Source organism: Saccostrea cucullata, unplaced genomic scaffold, assembly GCF_032062105.1.
Source record: "Saccostrea cucullata isolate Sc308-1 unplaced genomic scaffold, CSIRO_AGI_Scuc_v1 ctg2266, whole genome shotgun sequence".
In the NCBI taxonomy this organism is placed as follows: domain Eukaryota; kingdom Metazoa; phylum Mollusca; class Bivalvia; order Ostreida; family Ostreidae; genus Saccostrea; species Saccostrea cuccullata.
This window is the reverse complement of record NW_026926595.1, coordinates 180572-206754: the sequence shown is the minus strand read 5'-3', so window position 1 is coordinate 206754 and position 26183 is coordinate 180572. Positions and strand designations below refer to the sequence as shown.

Sequence of the window (26183 nt, the reverse complement as noted above, 5' to 3'; positions counted from 1 at the left end):
ACGTTTTACATAGAAATATCTAGGAAAAATCTTTGAAAATCTTCTTCTTAAGAAACACTGTGCCAGAAAAGTTGATACTTATGTGCACATGGAAGGATCCTGGTTTAGTGTAGATTTCAAAATGTCTAAATTATGATCAGTTGGGTAGGGTGGGGATGCATTATGTATTACTAGGAGGAAATCTGGTAAGGAACAGAATGGTCAAAGCTTCTCAGGTGAGCGATGTGGCCCATGGGCCTCTTGTTTATTAATTTAATCTTACTGTGTGATTTCAAATGGTTTGTTTCTTTATTCAGAAAAACAAGAAATTTTAGCAAATGAATTAATGACAACACAACTGAGACATGACAGTGAAACATCAGATTTAACATTTAAGCAAAACAAACAGGAAGAAAGGAATAACAAACTCGGTAAGTCGTATAATAGTACTTTTATCTTTCTTTTTCAAAATTTTTCTGAAAATTATAGAATTATAGGATTCGAAATTTTACTCATTAATTTAATTTGTATGTCTTATCCATATAGACAATTGTAGAGTTTCTGAATATGTTTTTGTACAGTTTCCTTTTTCGTGTAATTTACATGCTTTTTGCACCATTTTTTTCTTTTTACAAAGGAAAAAATAGAACATGGGATGAAAATTGTAGCAGGTAAGATTTGCGAAGAACAGTTTTTTTTTTCTGAATCTGTTGACTTGAGAAAGAGATATTTATATTTATTCACGTCAGATGTAAAATGCCCTGAATTACAAGTACTGTTGCTTTCCATCTCATAAATTTTGAAATACAACAAAGAACTAGCAATAAAATGCAGATTGGTTTGTAAATCTTTGAAAATCGGGATAGTACGTACAGTACACAAAAGGTGGTTCATGACAGAATAGAACTGGATACTTGAGCGATGTGATAGCATCTGAATAAAGTGTTTAGTGTTTATATGAATCAATATTCAGCGCTTCGCAAAAAGAATTATTTTGAATGCAGATATATTTGCACATGTGGCATATACCGTTTCAGGTCAGCTTATTCTATTTGATCTATAAAACTAAATGCTAAAACTTATGAGAAAGCTCGCACCATCAGCTGATAGGGTTTACATTCTTAATTTAAAACTATAAATGTTTCCAAATGGATCATACTTAATCTGACAAGATAGATATATTTAAAGAAGATTGCAAGTACTTGATATATTTCACAAAAAACACTTGATGCATTCATATGAATAATTGCAATGAAGAATATACATCATTTTTATCTTAGAAAGTACATGTGCTATTCTTAAAGAACACACGTCGTCCAAAGTGTATGTTAGAACCACGGCAGTTGATGCCACAATCGATACGCTAAAGAGACGCAGTATCGCAATATTGACAGGAAAACATGGTGTTGGGAAAAGTACAATTGCATATCAAGTCCTGCTTGAGCCAAGCAGGGAAATTGACACTGAAGAAGAAGGTGACCCTATCAATAAAACGAAACGAAAACCATTGATTATAAACACGCCTGACCAATGGCTGAGGGCTGTCAATCCAAACAATTGTTTAATTGTCTATTTACAAGATTTTCTCGGATCAACCAATCTTGATAATGGGGCTGTTGAATGTTGGAAGAGACATTTGGATGCCATATATGCACCCGCAAAGAATTGCGATGTTCGTCTTAATTGGATTGCGGGAGAATATTTTGATGGGAGCAGAGGAAAAATTGTTTAATCACAAGTTGTTTCAAGAAGAGTTTGAGATAAAAATTTCCACTAATCTCACTAGGGATGAGAAAAAGAAAATGTTTGAAGCATATGAAGGGAATTACTTCATCGGAATTAAACAAGTAAATGAGAGCAATGTTGATGCAGTAAAGAAAATAAGCATGTTGCAAATCCCAGATAGAGAGAAGGAAAATATTATAGACACTAATCCCTTTTATGGATTTAACCTTGTATGCTATCAGTTCTTCTCAAGACCGGAAATCCTCGAATGCAAATGCGATTTTTTTAGTCACCCTGATAACAATTTATTTAATGCAATAGACGACAAACGCAAATCAGACAGTTTTACAGAAAAGTTGTCATATGCAATTTTAGTGTATACATCTGTCCATGAAAAAATGAACCCGAATAAAATAACCAACAAATTGTTTGAAAGAATTTGTCTTGAACTAGATATTGCTGGCAAAGAAATAAAACGAAGTAAAATATTAGATGCAGTAATGTCTCTTAAAGGGTCCTTTTTAGAGGAAAATGAAAATGGTGAGTACGTTTTTACACATGAAACTGTATTTGAGGCAATACTTGTTTCTTTTGGTAAGATTGCACAGGAAATTGTTATCAGTACATGTAGCAGGAGAAAACTGTCTGAGCCTGCACGAACTCTAGAAAATAAGCGCAAGGATGGTGAGATTGTCTTAGATATTTTGGAAGATAATTACGAAGTTTTAGCTAAGGGGTTATTGTGTTACGAACAGGATGGTGAAAATATAAATCCTTGGGAACTAGCTGAAGAAATATTGTGGCAACCTGCCACCGAAGACCCTGCTTTCGTTTCCGTTCTTTTAAACCTTGTAGAGTGTGATAATCAAAGTGACATTCTTAGAAATATTTGGTGTGCAATCACAGGATCATATTCATCTGTAATTTTGGAGAAAATGCTAGAGTTATATGGACCTCACACTGTCTCATGTTCAAAAAAAGAATCTGAAGCAAAACAGAATGAACGTAATTTGCCTGTCCCAACAAAAGGTGTCCAGGAAAGAGTCAACTTGAATGCATTGAGTAAAACCTTGCAACAAACTACAGGGCCTCAACAATCACAATCATTCGTTATTTCTCGTGAGGCATTGAAAATATTCTTACGTCAATGTATTAATAACTTTACTGGAAGGGAAAAAACATATAGCTGTGTATTGTACATTCAACAATACAAATCCTTGACTTCATTGTTAAGCGATGAATTTCATTATTCTCCTCGTGGAATGACTCTCCTGCACTGTTGCATACTTCTTGGATGGGAAGATGTGGTGGACAAAATTTTGGAAACCCATAAACCAACAACTTCTAAAAATGAATGGACCTGTGCACACTTTGCATCTTACATAGGCAATTTCTCTTTGTTGAAAAAGTTTTTGGATTTTTATAACTGCGCAGAAGCTAGGACAGAAGAAAAATACTCATTGCTACAGACAGCATTTATTGGAATACGGTATGGTCCTGGGGAGACAAATTTGCCACTTTATTCTGTTAATGAACATAAAAGTTTTCAAATGACTTTATGTTTCCCATCAAAAGATCAATATAAAGAAGTTTTTGAATTTCTCTTTAACCTTGAGCTTCCTCATCTTCAAAGTGATCTCGGAATGATTGTCGATGATTTTAACAACAACATTGTTTATTATATTGTCCTTCAAGTTTAATGCTGAAATTCTACAGCTTTTGTGTCGACAAAATGAGGAAATTGCTTTACATCGCAATGAAAGTAAGCTACCAACAGTCTTGCACTGGTCTGTATTTCTTGGAAGACCTAGAATAACTCAAGATTTGTGGACAGATGGGGTACGCCCTGGTGACTATGATCTACCTTTGGAAGAAGCTCTTGCGCTGGGTGAACACTTTCAGAATAAGACCCTTGAGTTCTCCAGACTTTATGGTATAGACAGAAATAAATGGTGTTGGAACGACGCAAAAATGATATACCTGATATCCCGATGAAGCTTATGCCAAGTATTGATGTCGTTTTCGGAAGTGATGATGACTTCTTTATGATAAGAAGCTTTCTCCAAAGCCAAAGCGTGCTGAGCAGTAAATAATTACAATTCTTCGTTTTAATTTTTTTTTGTAGAAAAGCTGGGATCAAAATTTACAAATTCATCTTTACTAACATTGTATATGAAAGACTCTTTGTCAGATGGTATCCTAATTGATAGAATACTTTACGCAGGGATATTTATGGAAAACATTTTTATTCCTTATTTTTCATTAAGCAAATCGACATCAAACTTGGTAAATTTGTGTGCATCAAGTCAGTTATTTGAGGCTTATCATAAATTCGTACGAAACTCCATACCATAACAAACTTGCATAAAAGCTTGTGGCTTACCATTATGATCAAAATATAATTATATCTGAGTAGATGAATTGAATGTAGATTTTTTTTAAACTATATAAAATATGTATTTACGAATGTATGGTCAGGAATTCAAGCCTTAATGTTATCTTATCTTATATCCTAAAATCATACATGTATTACTTGAATGGGGTTTGTGTGAGTATAAAAGATCATTAAATTGAATAAAGCTCTTTTTCCAAGGCACACTGGATAAAGTTACAGGCAAGATAATGTTCTGTTCAAATAGTATCCGATGCAGGGAATTATTCATACTTTAAATGAACATTAGTACTAGACAATGAAGAAAAAACCTTCAATAGTCACGAGTTAAAAAAAAAAATTAGTACAGCTTGGTTACAACTGATTTAATATTTGCCTATCTTTAATATTAAAACGAAAAATTACAAGTAAATTAAAATGTTGACTAATACCTTTCTTTTTCTTTTTTTTTTTTGGGGGGGGGGGGGGGGGGGCTAAGGTGTTTCCATCAATTGAAGTCAATTTGTTTTCCACTCAGTTTGCCAAGGGAATGCTTCGTCTAGTTGATCAATCCACAGATTTTAAGTCGGACTAGTAAATAGAAAATGCCCCCCCCCCCAAGACCTGACTTAAAATATTTTGTTCATAAACGAAAATTTTTATTTATTTCCATTTATATTTATTTTTTGCACACATAATTCCACTTGCTGATGCATGATTCATCGTTCTTCCCTCTGTAAGTAGCCCTGTAGGTAGCACAGTCCTCTCCGCTTCCATAGACATTCGGTTCCTTCGTTGACCAATGTTTAAACGAAGTTTCTTAGCTTTTCAAAAAAATATGAACGTTCCCTCTTCTTGAACATCACTTGCACCAAGCTATATTGAAGATGAAATACCTTTTTTGAAGATATTTAAACAATACTGGAATACATTTTATAACGGCTACCTTTGAATTTTATACTATTGAAAATCAGCAAAACATTTTTCTATGACTAGTTAAAATACTCAAATATTTACAGAATACAAATTTAATACATTTTACCTCGTAGCCGGAGATCAATCCATTTTTCTTCCATTGCAATTTGAAGTTCTAACATGGCTGGTCCCATCAGATAACATGCTTGTATATAGTGTTATCCGTAAGAAAATTTCATTGATTATTGCTGTCTTCGGCAACTTTTAAATAAAATACGTGAAAATGCACATAGTTGTAATGTCACAATTTGCATCTAAAAACACGTGTTAGAAAAATGATTTGTGTGATTTTTTTCTGTAAGGAATTTCATTGATCCAAAGAGCCTGAGTTTTCTTTTTTTTTTTACACCAATTTCATTTTTTTTTTGTAGAAAATAACAGAGCAAGCAATTTTATTACAGATGCATGTATCAAAAGTGTACTCGACTAATCATATTTTTGTGCTCATTGACTTATACCCGCATCTTTGACGTACAATCTTACAATAGATATTATTAATACTTGTGATGCATGTATGTGAATCTGAGCTCTACAGCTTTGCATGACATTGTTCCTGCATATCACAAAATGGATAGCAAAGTCTAAATTATTTCACAGTATAGATGTCTTTAAATGGAAATATGTGCTCGATCCTTCTTGTATTTTATTAAAAACCAAAACCACAGTCAGGTTTAAATGTAAGCCCAATGCACATCCTCAAGTCTCAGAATCAGTATTTATGAACAAATTACAAAACATGTGTACCATGTTTAAAACCTTTAGAGCCAAACACTTTAAAATTTAAGCCAAATATACATTTTAGGTTGAGCAATCTGTATAAAATTCCAGAACATATAAACATCCTCTGAGGTCTCTTCAAAACATAATTGCTACATTGATAGTAATTTAAGGAACTTTCCAAATTTGGTTACTTCTTTTTTGTCAACACAAAAGGGTTACATTTGCTATACAATCTTTTACATAGATTGACAAAACAAAATGTGAAAATATGGGAACAAGACACGTTTTTTTTCTTTTTTCTCTCTTTAACACTTCATTGGCGGATCCAGAGGGGGGGTTCCGGGGGTTGGAACCCCCCCTTTATTTTTTGCCAAGTGGAGAAAGAGAGAGAAAGAAGGGGGATAAAATGTTTCCCGAGAATAAGTATTTGTACGTCTAACTTAAATATGTTTTGAATAGATAGATTCTCACACATTTAGTATTTCCATTCACCTTCACTATTACTTTTTATGAGTGAATGGTAGAAAATATTCTACTTATTTTTATATATCTTATATATAATATGTAACATGCGAGGTTAAATTTGATATTAGATTCCCGTGATCTTAATTTGGCTGTGTTAGCTATATATACAAGAAGGTGCCGTTTTTTTAAAACTAAATCTTATGAAGGAACTAAAATTTAATTCAATGTTTTATACCCAACCCAAAAAGGATTTTCAAATTCTTTAAGAAAATTAATTCTACTCTTCGGAAATGTTGCAAATCCATTCAATTTTAAGGCTTCAGTAGTTTTTTAAATGTGTTATTTTTTTTATATGGACTGGGGGTACCTTTTCAAAGAAAAAAAGGACGTAAAACAAAGATATTATTTTCCACAATCTTTTATTTTAATATACATGTGTGTGTGTGATTCTTTGCCTGAGAGTGTGTAAGGGCGGGGGGGGGGGGGTTAGATGGACACAACCCTGGAACTCCCCCCCCCCCCCCCCTTTCGAAAATTGCTGGATCCGCCCCTGCACTTAGAGACTAGAGATAGAATTAAATTCGGCTTTTTAACGTTAATGTGTTTGATTCATACTGATGGAGTAATTTAGACATTTATTTATTCAAAATGTTCAATTTCATCAGAACACCAATACAGGGGCACTGAAATTCACATATTTCGAAGAAGAATCCTGTATGCGCAGAAAAGATTTTTTTCTTGGAATTAATGTATTTTGACTATATTATAAATAGAGCCCCACCCTTACACAAGAACCATCTAACCTTTTGGGCCATGAAATGCACAGTTTTGGAAGAGACATTCTTGTTTATCATAACTATGTACTTCGTTAGTTTCTTTAATACCCTGGAGCAGAGAAGAAGATTTTCAAAGAGAAAAAGCATTTTCACTACATAATCTACATGTATTTACATTGTAGCCCCGTCCTAACAATATATCCTCTAGCGCCGAATTCACAATTTTGGTAGAGGATTCAATGCTGATTATATTCAAGCCAACAGGTTGACGCCTTGATATCCAGGAGTAAAGAAGAAGATTTTTAAAGATTGTCTCGGGCCACAGGGGGGCATGGACAATGAAATTTGTAATATCTGTTTCCCCTTACCCAGCACCGTGGGGGGATGCGGGTTAGAATAGGTCCTCAGTACCGCCTTGCTTGTCGTAAAAGGCGACTAAATGGGGCGGTCCTTCGGATGAGACCGTATAAACCGAGGCCCCGTGTCCTAGCAGGTGTGGCACGATAAAGATCCCTCCCTGCTCAAAGGCCGTAAGTGCCGAGCATAGGCCTAAATTTGCAGCCCTTCACCGGCAATGGTGATGTCTCCATATCAGTGAAATATTCTGGAGAGGGACGTTAAACAGTATACAAACGATCAATCAACCCCCCTTACCTTTATATGCTGCGTGCTAAAAATTAGTTGAAATTGGTTGAGCCGTTGCAGAGAATAAGGTGAACTGTATAATTGTTAACGCACGGTTTACGACGAACGACGCACGACGGCGGAAAAAGAATATAGCAATAGGTCATCTGACTCAGGTGACCTAAAAATGAACAAGAAAAATACTGAAAAATATTTACGCTTTATTAAAATTATTCTTACAGAATCAACAAATAATGGAAAACAAAAGCGAAATTTTGGATAGATATTTTATGGAAGAAGAATTAAGAAAATAGTTACCATGCTAAAAGGTTTCTTTTCTAAAATGGATTGTAAGAAAAATTAATATGAATATTGCTTATTTGAACAAATTCAAAAGTAATCATTCAATTCTGTATTTTGGATGTTCAACTGTATAATAATTAGAATTTAGTGTATTGTATTGTATTTTATATTATTATGTCGTTTATACATATATATCTTTCCAATATTATTGTTTCATATCTGTACAAGGTAAACTAATATTTTACGATCGGTATTTTTTTCATAAAATGCCTAAATTCAATATAAAATACACCACGTGTTTAACATTTAGCGGAATGGTACAATGTGTATTTCTGATAGAATAAAGCGTTTTCAGTCAGTTTTTAATTTCGATAATAGGATGAGCAAGCAGCATAAGACGTTATTAAGAATACATACAAGTTAATTTTAAAATAAACATAATTAGTATACATACATGTATATTCCTAACGAATATCATCCAGGTACAATTTAATTTTTACTAGTCTGTTTTATACAACCATTGCTGACAATGTGTACACAAAAATATTTTAAGACGTGCAGCTGCATGATTTTTCTGTACATTTTACATAGATCGTTTATGGCCAGACATGTAAAAATGCTACATTTATGTGACAGTCAAACTTCTACATAAATAAAGATTGAAACTAGCTTTAAGGAACAAAGGAATTTGAAAACTTTCTCGGAATAGTCTTTTTTTTCAATTTAACATTCATACAATAAGGTTTTATCTGGCCTTTGGGGAATTTTAAATGCAGATCTTAAATATGCAAATAATTATAAACACTTGAAATGACAAGCAAATAATTATCATCTAATAAAGGCAAATCACAGCATTAATCATAAAGCAAAATCAGAGTGGGTTTCATCCAAAGCGTCTGTTAACTGTGTATATGTACATCAGAACCGTATGGAGATACTCGTACGTTGTACATTTTATTCATGAAATAATGATCATATCGTTTCTTATCAATATAACAACTCTTCTTTAGAGTTCATCATTACGTCGCGGATTCGAATCCCACGACGGGACGTGGTAACCAGTCCTTTAAATGATACCATATAAACAGAGGTCCCTTGTCGCAGAAGTTGTTGATAAGACACCTCGCTGCTCAATGTCTGTAAGTGTCAAGTAAAGGACAAAATTATCAGCTCTCCACCGGCAAGTGATGGCGTCTCCATGCGATCATATGAGTGAAAAATTCTCAAGAGGGGCATTAAACATTATACAACCAATCTATTCTTCTTTACATCAAGTGATCATTAGTTTCCCTTTTCAGCAAAGGAAAAAAAACATTGTCGAGCCTGACTTCAAATCAAACAATCTTCTACTGTATTATATATCATTTAGAAAAAAATATGTCTTATTAAATGCAATATTGCAGTATGCAAATTATCAAAATATAACCATTTATCCATGTGCTTTACAAATACGAAATCTTTTTCACAAACACAGATTCATTACGTCTCCATTTAAAGAAATATGTACCATCGTTTCCATCGATCTTTTGGTAAATTTCATTTTTCAATTGCAATGTTGTGATGACCAGTTTGATCTTACACTGCAGAATCAAGGAAATGGCAGCTTCGGAGACTGGTTCTTATTTTTGCAAACTCATGAGACAGTTTTTCCAAAGAACCCTTTTTACGTACAAGGCCCTCATATTCCTTTTCTATATTTTTTAGCAAGCATTTTCCATTCTGTATTTCTTGTGGGATGATCCTGCTGAATAACTCCTTAAATAATTGAGAGTATCGACCTCCGTATTTTTGATCTAAAATTTTTTTAACCGTGTCTTTGGTGATTGCATTTCGTCTTGTTAAAAATGACTGCTCAATGACTTCTTTTTTCGTTAATTTCAGCGTTTCAACAACACCTTTTGCGTAATTATAGGAAAGTACCATTGCAACCGCTGCACCAGCGGTGCATACAGGAATGCTACAAATAGGGGCCAAAAGAGAAAATGATAAAAAGCCGAAGCCAAATCCATAAAATCCACTCTTTAAAGCCTCCGAAAATATTGTCTTCAGTAATTTACTAATGTCAAAGTTCCTTGACGTCCCTCCTAATCTCTCTAAAATTTCCTCTAATTCTCTTTGAATTTCCTGAAATTTCCATGTGATATTTCTGTCTAAGTCAGAAATAAATATATCATCATTCTCCTCGATCCAACCTGAAATAGACTCTTCAATTCTTTTGGATATCAAAGCACCAACCCGCAGTTGAGACGTTCTTTTTAATGTCGAATCTTGGAGAAGAACTAGATTTCCAAAAGCCGTTGAGTTTATAAATTTCATTAAATTTTCTCCGTGTTTTCTTATTGCATCATCCAACATGTCTGTGCAAGTCTTCAACGTCTACAATCGAAGGAATCTATTTAGGTTTTTATTTATTGTATTTTAAATTTTCCATCAAATAACATCGAAATAAAATGAAGTATATAAATAAGTGTAGTAAAGTGTCCATCTATTATTTTTAACTTACAGTCTTGCTCTTTCTCTCAAGGCCTTCCAATCTTTTAAGACACTTCTCTGAGTCAGTTTGTAATTCAGGCAAGGATTTGCTTGCAGCGGATAATCTTGAGTTGATAAACATCTCTAATGTAGATAACATTTCTGCAAGAAATCTAAAATAAAAATGTTTACAGGTATTTGAAACAATTTTCTTTCATAGCGTTAAAGTAATAATGTAATGGAGAAAGGTGCATATAGTGGATTCGACAAGCATATGGCTTCAATAAATCAATATGAAATTTTGAAAAATAAGCAAAGGAAGCATTTTAAATTATCACATAGGTATATTTATATTTATGCATGTTTAGATAATGGTACATGACGTACAAAAATAAATACCTGTGACTATTTTCTATTCTTTTGTTGATATTTTTGTCAATGAGCAAATGCAGACGTTTTTCAAAGCAGGAAAAATTATAACTGTAGGTCGGATCTTTCTCGTACGCCTGATTGATACACAATGATTTTAAAATAAAAAAAATATATGCCTTTTCGTCAAATTTTATGGAAAATATATTCAGCCTCTGCATTAAAAAAAGTAAAACAAAATGTACTAAAGCAGAAAATTTGTGTGAAGAAAGATAAATAAAGAATCAACAATTTACCAGTTTGGCAGACATCTGTATGATGTTTTCAATATTCACTTTTGGCCAAGATTGTTTGATCCTATCAACAACATTGCGCCACTGCCTATCAGTGTTCCGCCTTTTCTTGTCAAACATTGCATCCCATTTATTAACAAGGAAAATAACATCAGCAGGGTCAAAGCATATCATCGTATCAGTTTTGGCCTTTATACTCTTCATGACCTTTACTATCTGTATTGAAAATTTAATTTTGAAATCATAATCATGTAATGACAAGATTTGAAAGCAACAGTTTATATATATATATATATATATATATATATATATATATATATATATATATATATATATATATATATATATATATATATATATATATATATATATATATATATATATATATATATAGTTTAAAGTTGTTGAAAGTCGATGTTACACATGAAAATAATTATAAAAGGAAAAGAAAATAGAGTTTCCAAATTTCATTTAACACAAACGCTTTATGGATTTCATAATCCGTCTTCAGGTGTACATAAAATGAACTGATTGTTTTGCTGGTAACGTTAACTATGACGTCATGACGTCATGAGAGTCTTTGCAGGGAAGGAAGTAATCTATGACGTCATAATAAGGCTACGTTACGTAAAAGATAGGGAAAATCAAATTGGACAATAATGTACAATTTATCATATTTTTCCCCAGTCTCAATAAACAAAGTAAAAAGGAAATTCTAATTGCTGGTATACAAAAAAGATAATTTCTCAATGTTAATGTTTGTTCAGTTTTGGTGAAAAAAGACTTATAAAGTAATTTTCTTTTGCTAATCTCATTGCAGTGGAATCGTTCCCAAGTTTATAAAAGGGCAAACATCGAAATGTTCACTGCATGGCGTGTTTTTGAGGCTTGAATTATTAATTTGTTGGCGATGTACGCGCATGCGGGTGGTTAATTTGGTCCCGGTCTGGCCGATGTATTCCTCTCCGCAGATGTTACTCGTAACTGGGGGAAAATATGATTTATTGTACATTATTGTCCAATTTGATTTTCCCTATCTTTTACGTAACGTAGCCTTACTATGACGTCATAGATTACTTCCTTCCCTGTAAAGACTCTAATGACGTCATGGCATCATAGCTAACATTACCAAACAAAACAATCAGTTTAATTTATGTTCACCTAAAGACGGATTATGAAATCCAGGAAACGTTTGTGTGAAATGAAATTTGGAAACTGCATTTCCTTTTTCTTTATATATATATATATATATATATATATAATTTGAGGGTTCATGAAATGCGTTCTATCCAAAAACTCATTCGAATAATATTTTGTAATGTTTGCTTTTCTTTTTTTTATGACGAACATTGTACTGAATTTCGAACATAAGTTTGTCACGAAAAATTAAAGTAAAGTTTTTTGAACGATTATGGATTACTTCAGCCTAAATGAACTGAAATGCACGCTAGGACCAAAAGAGATGAAACTTTCTAAAACAATGCTTTTATATAAGTAAATTTAATTTTTTAAAAAATCTTTTTTAGTTTTATTTTTACAGTCATTTGAATGTGGTATTGTTTTCAAAATGACTTCTATATAACGTCATGACATGGATATTATATATAGGAAGGTGCAAAAAATCCTGATTTTTCTGTTTTTTACCTGTTTCTGAAGCATACTAGAGTTCCTCGAGATTCAGAGCTTATTTGAAAAAGCCAAAATGAAATTTTTAAAATATCTGGATTCTTTTTATTTATTGTACGTGAATTTTATGCTTATTATTAATATTAGTAAAACAATGAAGTTAAATTATATAGCCTGTAAATAATGACGTCATTCTAAACTTTCATAGACCCGCCAAAATTCCTTCTTTCCAGTTTACGCAAAACGATACATTCAGTCCAGGAATCAGTATTCATATTATATTACCAAAATCTTACTTCATGTCATATAAAAATTTTTTGAGGAAACATCTTGTAGAATAAGGTGGTCATTTATAATAGTGCCCATCATACTAATGGTTTGGGTGGGATAACGTAACTAGAAATTTTTTCATGCATGAAAATTCTATTAAAAAAATTCAAAACTTAATTTAGACCTTTAGCTATGCTGATGTATTCCAAATTAATTACATCTGCTGCATGTGTGGTTATTACAACGTACTGAAGAAAGTTGAAAGCGTTCAATTTAAAGCAAGCTTAAAAGAACTGAAAATGTAAATTTAAGTATGGCCCTACACCTGAAACCACATTAAACAAATTGAATATGAATCTACATGAATCAATCATTTAAAAAAAAAACTTTAAAAAGATAGGGCTTTTATATTTGACATGTGCATTACCTGGGACAAAATTTGACAAAATATGTCATAAAAATGACATCCCACCCACAAAGATATCGAAAACGGGGGACCACAATTCTCTGAATTTGCCTGTTTTATTTCTTTTCCACTCTCTTGTAAAGCTTTAACATAAATGCATTCCTATGTCAATAAGGATTCGATATAATATATATAATAATATATATATATAGAAATAATGATATATAATAAATTTAATATATTTTATTAGTTAAAGAACCACATTAAGGTATCCAAATCTAAATATAAACATTTTTATGGAAGATTTTATAGATGCTATAAAAAATTAAAGATTTCTTTATTTTCTATAAAACCATAATTTCATGTATGAAGGAGTAAGATTGAATACAGTTTCCATGGTAACGGAATACCTATTAAATTTAGAATATATTTTCTTAGTAAAACAGTCACTTTGACATATCCCAAAGTATACTTCCTTTCATTAACTTAAGACTATATAGTTGATATCAAAATGAAAACGTGGTTAAATGTCAATAGATGGCATTAGACGCCAAATTTAGAGGTCTGAAGGTGTATGTTTTTGACGTATGTGTATGTTTTCTGGCAAAGGAACGCCTGATCAAATTAAATTATATATCAATAGTAGCTTCCATGCCTTATCCCTCTCCATAGTAAAGATAAAAATTTTCTGAGTAGGTGCCTTAAATGGCTCCTACCCTATATACTTCTTTTCTTTGACTGTATCCGTAAATAACATTTATTTAGATTTCTAGATTAGTTTTAAAAACGTTAAGTAAAAGATTTGACGTCAAAATTTTTAAAATGCTTGATATTATATCTGATGCAGTTGACGATTTAATTTTCAGACAAATCTGTGCAGATATGGAAACGGAACATCGTGTGTTTAAAGGCATCCAAAATCTTAGTTTTGCTGAAAACTGTAATTTTGATGCAAATGAAGGCATTGGAGAAAGTGGGGAACCTTATCGAGCTTCACTTGATTTATACATAACAATGATTCATTGGCTAGAGGGTTTTATCGTGAAAACGCACAAGAAAGAAGGGGTAATACCCCCCCCCCCCAAACTCTCATTTTATGTGGAAATATTGAGGCATATACGACAAAAATGTGTGTACAAAAGAATTTTTTGTCGGACTAAGAACAGTTTAAACACGAAAATAAAATTTCTCTTTGATACTAGTAGATGCCGCCTGTGGTGTGAGATCCGCTGTCATATTTACTCTATAGGTATGTTTTTATTTGCATTTGAATAGCATTTGTAAAATACTCAGTTATCCTATAGGGGACCTCTATTATTTTATCCTCTATGGAGCCTCAATTCTTCCAGGCTATTTAACCGGCACGGTTGAGTAAATTCTTTTTTTCTGCTGTGTTACGCTAAAGCATGCACGGGTCATAATTACATAGTCAGTGAAAATCGAGTTAATTTCTACAATAGTCTGTAAGTACAACTACATGTGATACTGACACTCAGATTCTAAGGTGAGTACGAATTTTACTTATTCTTTTATTCAGTTTTTGTTAATTTCAATGTTCTTGGTAACTTTGTTCAAATGGCATGCTTTTAATTGTGTTTAATATTCCGTACATGTTGAAATTGTTCATTATGTAAAGCGTGTTTGTATAGTGTTCGTTTCTATAAATAGTTGTGTTATAAGTAAACGTTCGCGGGTTTTCTAGTATGGTGTTCCGTTTGTCTAACGTTTCATAAACGTATCTAGTGTATATTTGAGTATATCCCTTCTTGAGTAGTGTTGCATAAATAAGTGTAAAGAGTAATTAAGTGCAAGTGTGTGTAAAAAACGCAGCACTGCTGTATGCTAAATGCTGTATGCTAAAAGCTATATCCTAAAGGCTATATGTTATGTGTCATGTATGGTTAACCAATTGTGTGATAATTTGTGTAGTAACTTGTAACTTAATATTGCGTATTGTTTCTTTATGAGTAGGTCCCATCCCGAGATAGGGGGTGTGTGGAACAAGGAACTCTACGAGCCCAGTGAAATGTTGTAACTCTTATAACAGAATAAGATATATTTTATTTATTAGATATTTGAAACCTTTTGACTTTTGTTTCATTGACAATTCTCGTAGTGTGGATTAGAAGCTTAGTTATCCGGCAATAGTGGTTTCAGAAGTGGGATAGGAATCCTCAAGGGAAGGGATATCAGATTCCGGATAGAGAGCTAATCTATTTGTGTATCTCATTCAACGGCTCATCTACAAATATGACAAAAGCAGCAACTGTACCATTCGTTGTCCAGCAACATTGTCTAATATAATTTGATTCCGGCGACAAGAGCTGAACAACTTAATCTCTTATTTTAACATTCCTCTCAACGTTGGATGTTTCCTCTGTGAATTGTTTTCAAAATTAAAAGCTGTGTTTTGTCTCTATTCATTCTTTTTTGCATCTAGCTCCAAATATCTGCTGATTGACAGCAGGGATGAGGTAATCGTAATCAGTAATTGTAATCAGCTGTTATTGATGACAGTTTGCCAAATAATCATGAGAAATCAGTGATCACACATTTTCCTGATTACAAGTAATCGTAATTTAATCGATTACTCTGAAAAAAGTCATGTAATCATGATTACGTTTTGATTACTTTGTGATTACGATTATTAAAACAAAGTTCATAATTTTTTTTGATATTCATTGAATTTTTTTTTTCAGTGTAACAATTTGTTTATAAGCAAAAGTTTTTATGAAACTATAAGCTATATTTAGTTAGGTATCTTCTTCTTATGCTTCCAGAAATGCTTATAACCAGGTCGATTGTTGAGGCAATGAGTAAATTCTATCATTTCTTAGCTATATTAAGTAGTCATTTCAGAATGCTTTAGCAGCTTAGCAATTTGCCATTTTTAACTAGATAGTTGATACATGTATATACTTAAAAAAAGTTTTGATCTACATGATCAATTTAAAGTATGAATTGTTTTTGGTTTCAATTTTAAAACATGAATATACCGATAATGCAAAATTTTGTTTTCCCTACAAATCTTTGAATTAACTTGTGTATATATTTTTTTTATATCAAATGTTCCTTTATTGAGATGTCTGTTCTAAAAATCATTTTGTTTGATTTACAATGTACATAGAAAGATAATGTAAAATAATTAGTTTTAAAACACAGGTATTCTTAATTTAGGTCAGCTTGGGTAATAACAATTATTGAACTAAGTGGTATCCATGCTTGACCAGTCAATGTGTTAATTCTAGTAAAAACATCTAATAATTGGCAGCTCAATTGAAAAGTTCAGCACTAATCAAGAAGGTCAGTTACTTGTGTAAATATTCTCTATCTAATCCTTATATCCCTAACTATAATTATAAATAATATATATATTTTTCTATTTTTCTCAACCGTAACACAAAATAGATACTTGAATTAAAGATAGAAATTGGATGTTAAAAGATAAATCTCATGCATCTATATAAAGACATGTACCACCAAACTTTGTCTGAATTTTACGTTAGAAATATTACTAATATTAAAAGAAAGAAGAATAAAAACATGCCGTTGTCCTTGAACATTAAAAAAACTTAATGTAATCTAAAGTTATCAAAAGTAATCATGATTACATGAAGGAAAAGTAATCAGATGTAATTGATTACTTTGAAAAATGTCTGTAATCAGCTTGTAATCGATTACTTTTAAAATCCAAAGTAATTGTAACTTAATCGATTACTTTTGAAAGTAATCGACCCCATCCCTGATAGACAGATGACAGACGATGGCACTATGGCTCAATTGTCAGCAATGTAAATGCTGCAACAGTCATCCGTTTACAGAACAAACCAGGACAAAGGACTGGGGAGGATCACAGAACAACATTAGCTAAAAATTTATTATTATCATAAAAAAGGTATTCTTTGTTTTGTGATAAATTTAACTTCAAATTGAATTAAAAAAAAAATGATATCTACCTGTCTTCTTCCTATCAATCTGTCTTTAACATATTTTGTATTTGAAAAAAAAAATTGTTGCTGTACTTTTGTATTGTAGATTTGCTATGTAGAGAGTTAATCGGGACCCATAGGTTGAATCATTGCTGAAACTCCAAAATTTCCAAACTGATAAGAAGTCACTTCAGTAAGTTGTGTGTCTGTGTTGTGTAAGTAGTGTAAGTAGTAAGTGCTTTCAGTGTAAAATTTGCGTATTAGATAAAATCTTATGTGCATATTTGGCGTACCCAAGTGCATGTATATTGAACACAAAATAATGTGAACACCACTCTAAGTATGTTCGGAAATTTTGAGTTGTTTCAGTCAAGTTTGTTTTCGTTTGTATCTTTAATTATGTACTCTTGACGTTTGTTTATCTATTAATTATGGCTGAAAGGTTGAAAGAAATAATTGACTATGGGGTTACATTGGATTATAAGGAAGACGATGTGAGAGAATTTGTAAGAACCCAACAGGAAATCGAGAGAAAAGAAAGAAGAGCAGAAATAGAAAGACAGAGAGAAGAATTAGAGTATCAACGACTAAAAGAGAACAATGACAAGGAAATGAAACTTCAACAGATCTCCCACCAATGTGAAATGGAATTACTCCAGGAAAAAAAGGAAACTAAAGATAAGTTCAAGTGATGAGGTAAATGTAAAAATGAATAGACAAAAGATTCCAGCATTTGAAGATAGAAATAATGACATGGATAGTTATCTTAGGAAATTCGAGAGATACGCAGAAACACAGAAATGGTCAAAGTTAACATGGGCTACAAATCTCAGCGAACTTCTTAAAGGTAAGGAATTAGATGTGTATGTTCTATTACCTTCAGAGGAAGCTCTTGACTACGATAAGTTAAAATTAGCTTTACTTAAGCGCTCAGACCTTACAGAGGATGGATTTAAGCGAAAATCTAGATCCTCCAGGCCAGAAGAAGGTGAGACTTTCATTCATTTTCTGCGAGACTTAGTAGTTATCTGCAAAGATGGTTGAGAATGGCAAACATTGCTAAAACTTTTGAAGCTTTGTTTGATTTGGTTCTAAGAGATCAGTTTTTGCATGTTTGTAATAGAGATTTAACTCTTTTTCTAAAAGAGCGAATACCAAAATCCATTCAAGACATGGCTAATTTAGCAGATCATTATCAGATTATAGATCGTTTCTATATATTGTTGTGTAAGTTGTAAATTTTCGCTTGTTTTCTAGTATGGTGTTCCGTTTGTCAAACGTTTCATAAACGTATCTAGTGTAAATTTTTGTATAACTCTACTTGAGTACATATATGTGTAGTGCTGCATAGATAAGTGTAACGAGTAATTAAGTGCAAGTGTGTGTAAAAACGCAGTACTGCAGTATGCTATATGCTGTATGCTAAAAGCTATATCCTAAAGGCTATATTTTATGTGTCATGTATGGTTAACCAATTGTGTGATAATTTATTTAGTAACTTGTAACTTAATATTGTGTATTGTTTCTTTATGAGTAGGTCCCATCCCGAGATAGGGAGTGTGTGGAATAAGGAACAATAAGAATCCAGTGAAAAGTTGTAACGCTTATAACAGAGTATATATAATTATAACCTTTTGACTTTAGTTTCATGGAAAATTCTGGTAGTGTGGATTACAAACTTAGTCATCCGGCAACATCGGCCAAGCTGATTTTATGTGACCAGAAGATAAGAGAATTGGTGGAAGAAAAATGTTTTTGGAGAAAAAAACAGTGAATAATTACAACATACGGTGATTTTTATTTATGTAACCGTATAAACCAAGGTCCCATGTTGCCGTAGGTGCTAACACGAAAAAGATCCCTCCCTGCTATATGACCCTGAGTGCTGAGTATTTGTCAAAATGTGCAGCTCTCCATCGGCAAGTGGTGGCGTTTCCAAATAAGTGAACAGTTCTCTAGAGGGACGTTAAAAGCATACAATCAATCAATTAGAGAACACAAAATCGTCTGGAGGAAATCAATCAGAGAATCAAAGGGGAAATAAAGAAGCATGCAAAATATTCTACCTTGACTAAATCAGTGCTACATTATGACGTCATAGAAAGCTAGTTGACGTCAATTTAAGTATCAACTTTTCGTAATATTGGTATTTAAAAATGCAATTTAACTCTAGAAAATGAATAAAAACGTGTAAACATTAACAAAAAATAAATGTTTTTATTTTTGGCATACTGTATCTGTCATTTTGGTTAAAATCAAACACTGATGACGTCATATGTGTACATCAAGTAACTTGAGATTTGACCATGTCGTGTAAAGAGAATTTGGCTAAGACGGCATGTACAAAGATAAGTATAATGGAGTTTAATAGTAAATATCATGAATATTTTGTAAAATTCATATGGAATTTAGTTAATTTAAAATGTATGCTAATTTATTTCATTGATTATATTCTCTTTCCAAGACAGTCAGCTAGATACGTATCCTGGTCGACCTTTCCACTATTTTTGAAGACGAAAATAACGCAACAAAACAACAATAAGCTGGATATTTCAAAACATAAGATTTGTACAGATCAAAGGTTTGCCTTCTAAAATAATCGGGAAGTACTGCTAAAATCCCGAGTTAAGCATGGTTTTACGAAAAATCTCGGTTCATATGTATAAAATTCAAAACATCGGGAAAGGTTTTGTTTACGCTTATTAGCGGTTTTGTTAAAAAATCAAACTCATTTTTTTTAAGAGTCTTTTTTTTAAAGAGTTTTTTAAGAGAATTTCCCGAGAAATGATTTATATGCTTCCTTAACATACCTGCGATTACAGTTTGATGTTTAAAGATTGACGAAAAAAGATATCCCAGGGTACTTTTAATAAACTGATCATTGCTTTAAAAAAGGGCTTGTCATCTTTAACACAACTCACCCTATCTTCTTGAATTCCTCCTCCGCTGACTGGATTTACAACAAACACAAAAGCAACGGCATAAGGTAGATATTCATCTAGTATTTCATTGAGTTCGTCAGAATCTCCTACTCCAGGTGTATCAACAAGGGTAATGTTTCCCTTAAAAAAAAGCGATTGCTGAAAATCATGTTGAAATTGGATTTAAAGCATTTTTTTTTATTTCAGTTTTTCTTATGTTTAGAGAGTGTTTGCGACTTTTGTTTTGATACCGACGTTTTAAAAAAAATAACAATTTCTGAATTAATGATGTTGATTTGTATTTTGAATTATGTCAATAACTATTTTTTTAGAATTACTCTAGAAACACTGACTATACAACAACTACACGCCAAAAATATTCATGAATTTCGGAACGTTCTTTTACTCGCGAAAATTTCATGTAATGATCCAACAAATCAAGCTCATATTTATGTAACATACATATTGCTTATGCATGAAAATCAGTAATCGCAGACAGGCTCTCTCTGAAGAATCACGATATAAAAGATGATAAAATAAATAGTTGGTTTTCAAATAATTTTAGCAGGTTTTGCAAAATTATATATTTTTTCAAGACCACGGTTAGCATTGATAGTCGATAAATCGTCTTTTTCATCACAATTTAGTATTTAACATGCAATCCCTGTGTAAAATGTTTTAAACACAAAATTACAATGTAATATTTATCCATTATAAGAGAAAAGATAAAGTATAAAAATACTTTCAATAGCCTTATTGGATGGTGTATTTCAAGGAAATGAATGTCCTCGGATGGATTTGAAGCACTTTCAAATATACGTTCTAAAACATCACAAGTATCATCGACGTTTTCCTTAACGTAAATATATTCTGTCCCTTCCTCGGTACTTTGCGGATTGTTACGCTCTTCCTCAAGAATAAGATTTTGGTGTTCAACATCGTCCTCGTCGGAACTTTCCTTAAAGTCGCTCGAATTCTCCATGTTTTGAGGATCAGTTTCTCCGTTTTCGTCATCTATTACATCAAATATTTTCCCTTTTCGGTTAAATATTTTTATCAATTTCTCTTCTGAATGCATTATCTTGCAAATTACGTTTGTCGTTGCCTCTACACCTTCTGGAAGAATATCTGTTTTCAGGAGTAAATTTATTGTCGAAGATTTTCCTGCACTTGTTTCACCTTAGTAAAAGAGACGCACGAAAAATTACATATAGAACAAGCTTATTAATCGAGTTCGTGTAATCTGATTAAGGGAAAAATGAGGAACAAGGTCAGATATAAAGAGATGGAGGAGTGGGGGGTACATTTAGAACACATAATGCTACTATTACTGTGGTTTTATCAATATTCGTTGAGCATCAATTTTCGAGGATTTCGTTTTTGAGCAGATCCACGAATTCAAATGTTCATTGAATTAAGACATATAATATTCATTTGTATAGGCAAAGATTTTGTGCACGAAATTATGTTTCTTCAAAAACGTCTCTTTTACTAAATCCACGAAATTTTATGCTGACGAAAATAGATGAAACCACAGTATTCTGTGAATATGGTTGCCTTAATTTTATCTCAAAACTTCTTTTCGAGTTAACTTAATAAATATGTGTTGAATATAAGTTTCGTTTAACAAACAAAATTAATACTTGTGCATTTTCTGAAAATATCAGATTTCCACTGTCCTAACAACGTGCTTGTTTTAAATTTTGACACGATTGATTTTCTCAAACTTTTACACAACACAATCAGGATGTCTTGTCCGACCAAGATGTTATTATACATAGAATAATGCTGCATGCACACATAGTATAATAATGGTTCATGTCAAAATAAACACTTCTTTTTGTTTGTTGAAAAAAAAAGTTTGTAAATATATGCCGTTATTAAAGCTTTCGTTGCCAAAATATTGCTTTATACTAATATTGATAGTGTTATATGTATGTTGTTGATTTGAAACAATGGTTTATTTAGTTGATTACTTTGTGTATTAGTCAGCTGCGTAATCGGGAATTTTTGTCCGGAATTTTTTATCATAATATATGAAAAATATACATTTTAACTACTTTCTGATTTCTTAACCAGTTTCTATTTTTTTTTAAATTGAAACAAAAAAATGTGATTTAGGCAAATTAAGTTTATTTTCTTTAAGGATTATATAATAAATTTCATCCTCTGGTATCTCGCACAAATGCTTGGTAAGGTACATGTACCTCAATGATTGTTGGTAAACATGTTAAAGTGGTAATTCTTCACTGACAAAATATTGGAAAAAATTACATGCATATACTTTAGAGGATTGTCTCGTCTGTCCTTGACCGTCATGAATTCTATCATCATATTTGGTAAATATACCAAATATATTGTGATATATGTGTAGTTCTTGAAATAAAGTAACCCAAATTATGCCAAAAATTAATAGTAGTTAGTAATATCTAAAAACAATTACTGGACCCATACTTTTTCTTTGTTTTCTGATTATATGAAATAAACTAAACCACTCTGCTTGAATTCAGAAAGGTTTCACTACGTTCAATGAATTTATTGCTTTTTTTGAAATTTTTCACACCAGAAAAATAACATTTTTTGGTGCAGAAAGATCAAATGATTGATTATAGGAGTTATTTGAAATTATATAGCTATTTATGTGGATACATTTTTTAATGTGACTATCTAAAGTAAAAAAAAAAAAAAATTGAAAACTGATTAATATGTTAGCACCTACCCCATTTTTTGTTTCTACTTTTTAAATTATCAAGCTCTGTGTGTAAAGGTAGATAATAAAAATATACTTCTCAGAAAATTCTCAGTAGATTTGATAAAAAACCAACCGCCTTAACTTCAACATTAATATCATACTAGTTATATGTAGATTAGAATCACATACCATTTTTTTTAATAATAATTTGAACCATTTTGAATATTTTCAGGGAAAAAATGTGAAAATTTGCGAATTATTCTACTGTTTAGTAATTTTTTTAAGACCAGAAATATAACATCGTACGAGAGTAGAAAGGTTAAGAAATCGACTATGCGAAGTATTTAGATTTTTCCCCAAAAAATAATGCCAGCCTTTATGGTAAAAAAGGGATTTTGTTCCTATAATCCATTTAGATAATGATAAATCGGGAAAAAACTTTGAAAATTTGAGAAATTGGCGAAACCATAGAGCAAAAGTCATAAAACCGGCCCATAACGTTAAAAGAAACTAATTGACCCGAATTTCTTTTTCGTAATTTTTTATTAAGACATTTGTGTAAATTATTAAAATATACTTTATAAAATATATCAATACATTTGATACCAGGATCCAAATACCTTAATATAAATGTGTAAAGAAATTAAGTATGTTACAAGGATGATCAAAAAGTTTACTATTTCTGAAACTTAAGAATAACAGCGTAAATCAAAATGAAATTTAACACATTTAGTCAAACACATGTTCTATAAATAGTATAATTATGTAATGCATTGTTTTTCACCATGTCTGTGATGCCACAATATGAAAATTATGTCAATATGTTAATTACTTGTGACAAAAAATAGTTGACTTAGTGGTATTTGAGCAACGAAAGGCTTCAAATCCTTTGCAGTAGTGTATACTTATTTGTTCATGGTTACATGTTTTGAGGACAAAAGACTTGCAGATTAGTCATTAATTGGATTAGTTGTTTTACTGCAGAAAGGGGTATGTTAAAAATGGAGCTTTGTTCTGTTATCAGTAAAAGCGAGCGGGGAGAATATGTGTCCTTTGTTATGCAATTTGATATGAAATATTGCAAATTTACAGATAGAAAAAAAGTTTATTTTTTTAACAATAATCTAATTATTTAGTCTCTAAAATATTGTAATCTTTAGAGTTGAAGAATATAAGATGTTAGAAAAAAAGGAGGCACGCAACACAGTTAAGGTTAAATCAAGGAGGCGGAAATAATTTGTACGGGAAATGTTTACTATGACGTCACACACAATATTCGGTCTTAAAATACCACAAAATAGAATTATTTGCTATTACAAACAGCTTGATAGCTGTATACTACAAACAAACTTACTATTGCATGCAGTTTTGTTGTTTGTTAAACCCCACACGACAGTATATAAACGATACATCGATCGCAATACACTTGTCAATGTGACGCCATCTCGCAAAATGACGCAGTTTGTACACAGTGAAAGGCTGATCAAGTCACATTTTGTACAATGAAAAAATGTCTTTTGTTTTTAAATAAAACACCATTTGCAATTAAACAAAAGGTCGTTAACTTGGATGCAATGTCTATTAAAATATTTTATTTATAAACTGTTCGTACATTCTTCAGACAAGTGATACTGTGCTGTGTTTGCATGCAGATTCATTGAAAAAGTAATGGAAGGGTCCTAATAAATCAATTTATTGCAAGGGTATACCTTAAATGTATAATGTCAGGTTTTTACACATTAACTCAAGAAGCATTGAGATATTTGAAAAATACTGCGTACCCCATGAAATCTTCCATATAAATTAATTATAGCTATATTTAATGTAGTCGACCAGCAAAATGTTCAACCTGCCGTCCAACAAATTAAATTTATCAATTAGTTCGCGAATTTTTTTTACTTTTACCACCACTTGTAACTGCCAATATTTTAAAGCCTTAAAGAGTAACACTCTCTCGGATTTCTGTTAAGGTATACCTTTACTCAGATGACCAAAAATTCCACTGATAAGAACGAAAAACTACCTATTGCACAATGTTCACCTATGATTCTTGTGTTTGATTCTAATTTCAAATAACTAGGTCAATGACCTACTTTTCACGCTAGTGGCCCCTGAGTATTTCTAGGGAAATACTTCAATTTTTCACACTATGACCATTTTTTTCTTTACACACAAAATACTACAAGAAACTAAACTCTTTAAATAATGAAATATTTATAGCAATAAAACAGCGTTCCTTCATATTAAGGAAAGATTGGAGTTTGGGCCATAAATATGATAATTATTACTGTCCGAATTTCCTCTGTCATATTTATATTTTTTCCCCATTTTTAATCGAATATTACAAAAATCTGACTGATAAGAACTCTAAATTGAAAGCCTCTGATTATTACTATTGTTGTCCTAATTCTTATGGTATTAATTTGATATGGGGTCAATGATCAAATTATTGAGATACATGTATGTTGTGTTGAATGGTTTTGTACATATTTTTGAATTTCTTTATTTCACAGCTTTCAATTATTTGAAATAATCAATAAGCTTTGACACATAAAATATTTGCAAAATGATGTTTGAAAATACATATAACCTTACTTTGTGATTAATATTGCAAGAAATAAAAAAAAAGACAAATATAGAAAATTAAAGATTTAGTCCGAATTTCCTCTGCATTACCTTACATTGACTTTTGTTCCTGTATATTTTCTTTAGATAATATAATACTAAATTTTCAAATTGATTTTGATTTGAAACTTGTTTATTTTATCCATTTAGAACAGTTTTTGATTTAAAATATTGTACTTTATAAAATTTCCTTTCTGTTTTCTGAAACCTGAGTAAACGTCATCCTTAAACCAGCTAATTCCCTGATACCTTCAAGTTAATGATTTTAATTTGGCAATGATTTTCTGCATTTTTTTACGCCTATGACGGTCTTTGTAACACAATACAATTTAGATTAAATATACATATATATAATTATGCTGTTGGTAAGGTCAGATTTTATATGCAGAAAAATTCTTAGACCTTAAGTATATACTGAAGTGTATACTTAAGTACCATTCATCTGCTTAACGGATAAGAATTTAACTTAACATATTGCTTAGCATATTGCATAAAAGTTCTTAACTCTTAAGTATATACTCAACATATTCTTTAAGTTAAGCATGATCCTTACCTGTCTTTTACGTTCTTACGCATATTGCTTTAGATAAAAGAGTTAGCAGCACAATAATAATTTTAAAAAATGTACAAAAAAGAAAGAAA

General features: G+C 31.6%; 2 protein-coding genes across 2 annotated transcripts in view; one reads left to right on the top strand and one right to left on the bottom strand.

Moving 5' to 3' along the window:
- Positions 1-307: 307 nt before the first annotated feature.
- Positions 308-1841, top strand: LOC134272183 (uncharacterized). Its single transcript, XM_062754434.1, has 3 exons — positions 308-410; positions 617-650; positions 1260-1841. Exons 2-3 carry the CDS (start codon positions 635-637, stop codon positions 1709-1711), a joined length of 468 nt encoding a protein of 155 aa, XP_062610418.1. The 5' UTR covers positions 308-410; positions 617-634; the 3' UTR covers positions 1712-1841.
- A 7630-nt stretch (positions 1842-9471) lies between these two features.
- LOC134272182 (dynamin-like protein 1) overlaps positions 9472-26183 on the bottom strand; it is a 28526-nt gene continuing 11814 nt past the window's right edge. The window contains exons 4-9 of the mRNA XM_062754433.1: positions 20967-21403; positions 20225-20365; positions 11076-11288; positions 10810-10916; positions 10442-10583; positions 9472-10314 (exon numbers count right to left, since the gene is read on the bottom strand). Of these exons, the coding sequence (XP_062610417.1) occupies positions 9514-10314; positions 10442-10583; positions 10810-10916; positions 11076-11288; positions 20225-20365; positions 20967-21403 (1841 nt within the window). The 3' untranslated portion in view covers positions 9472-9513. The remainder of the gene's footprint in view (positions 10315-10441; positions 10584-10809; positions 10917-11075; positions 11289-20224; positions 20366-20966; positions 21404-26183) is intronic.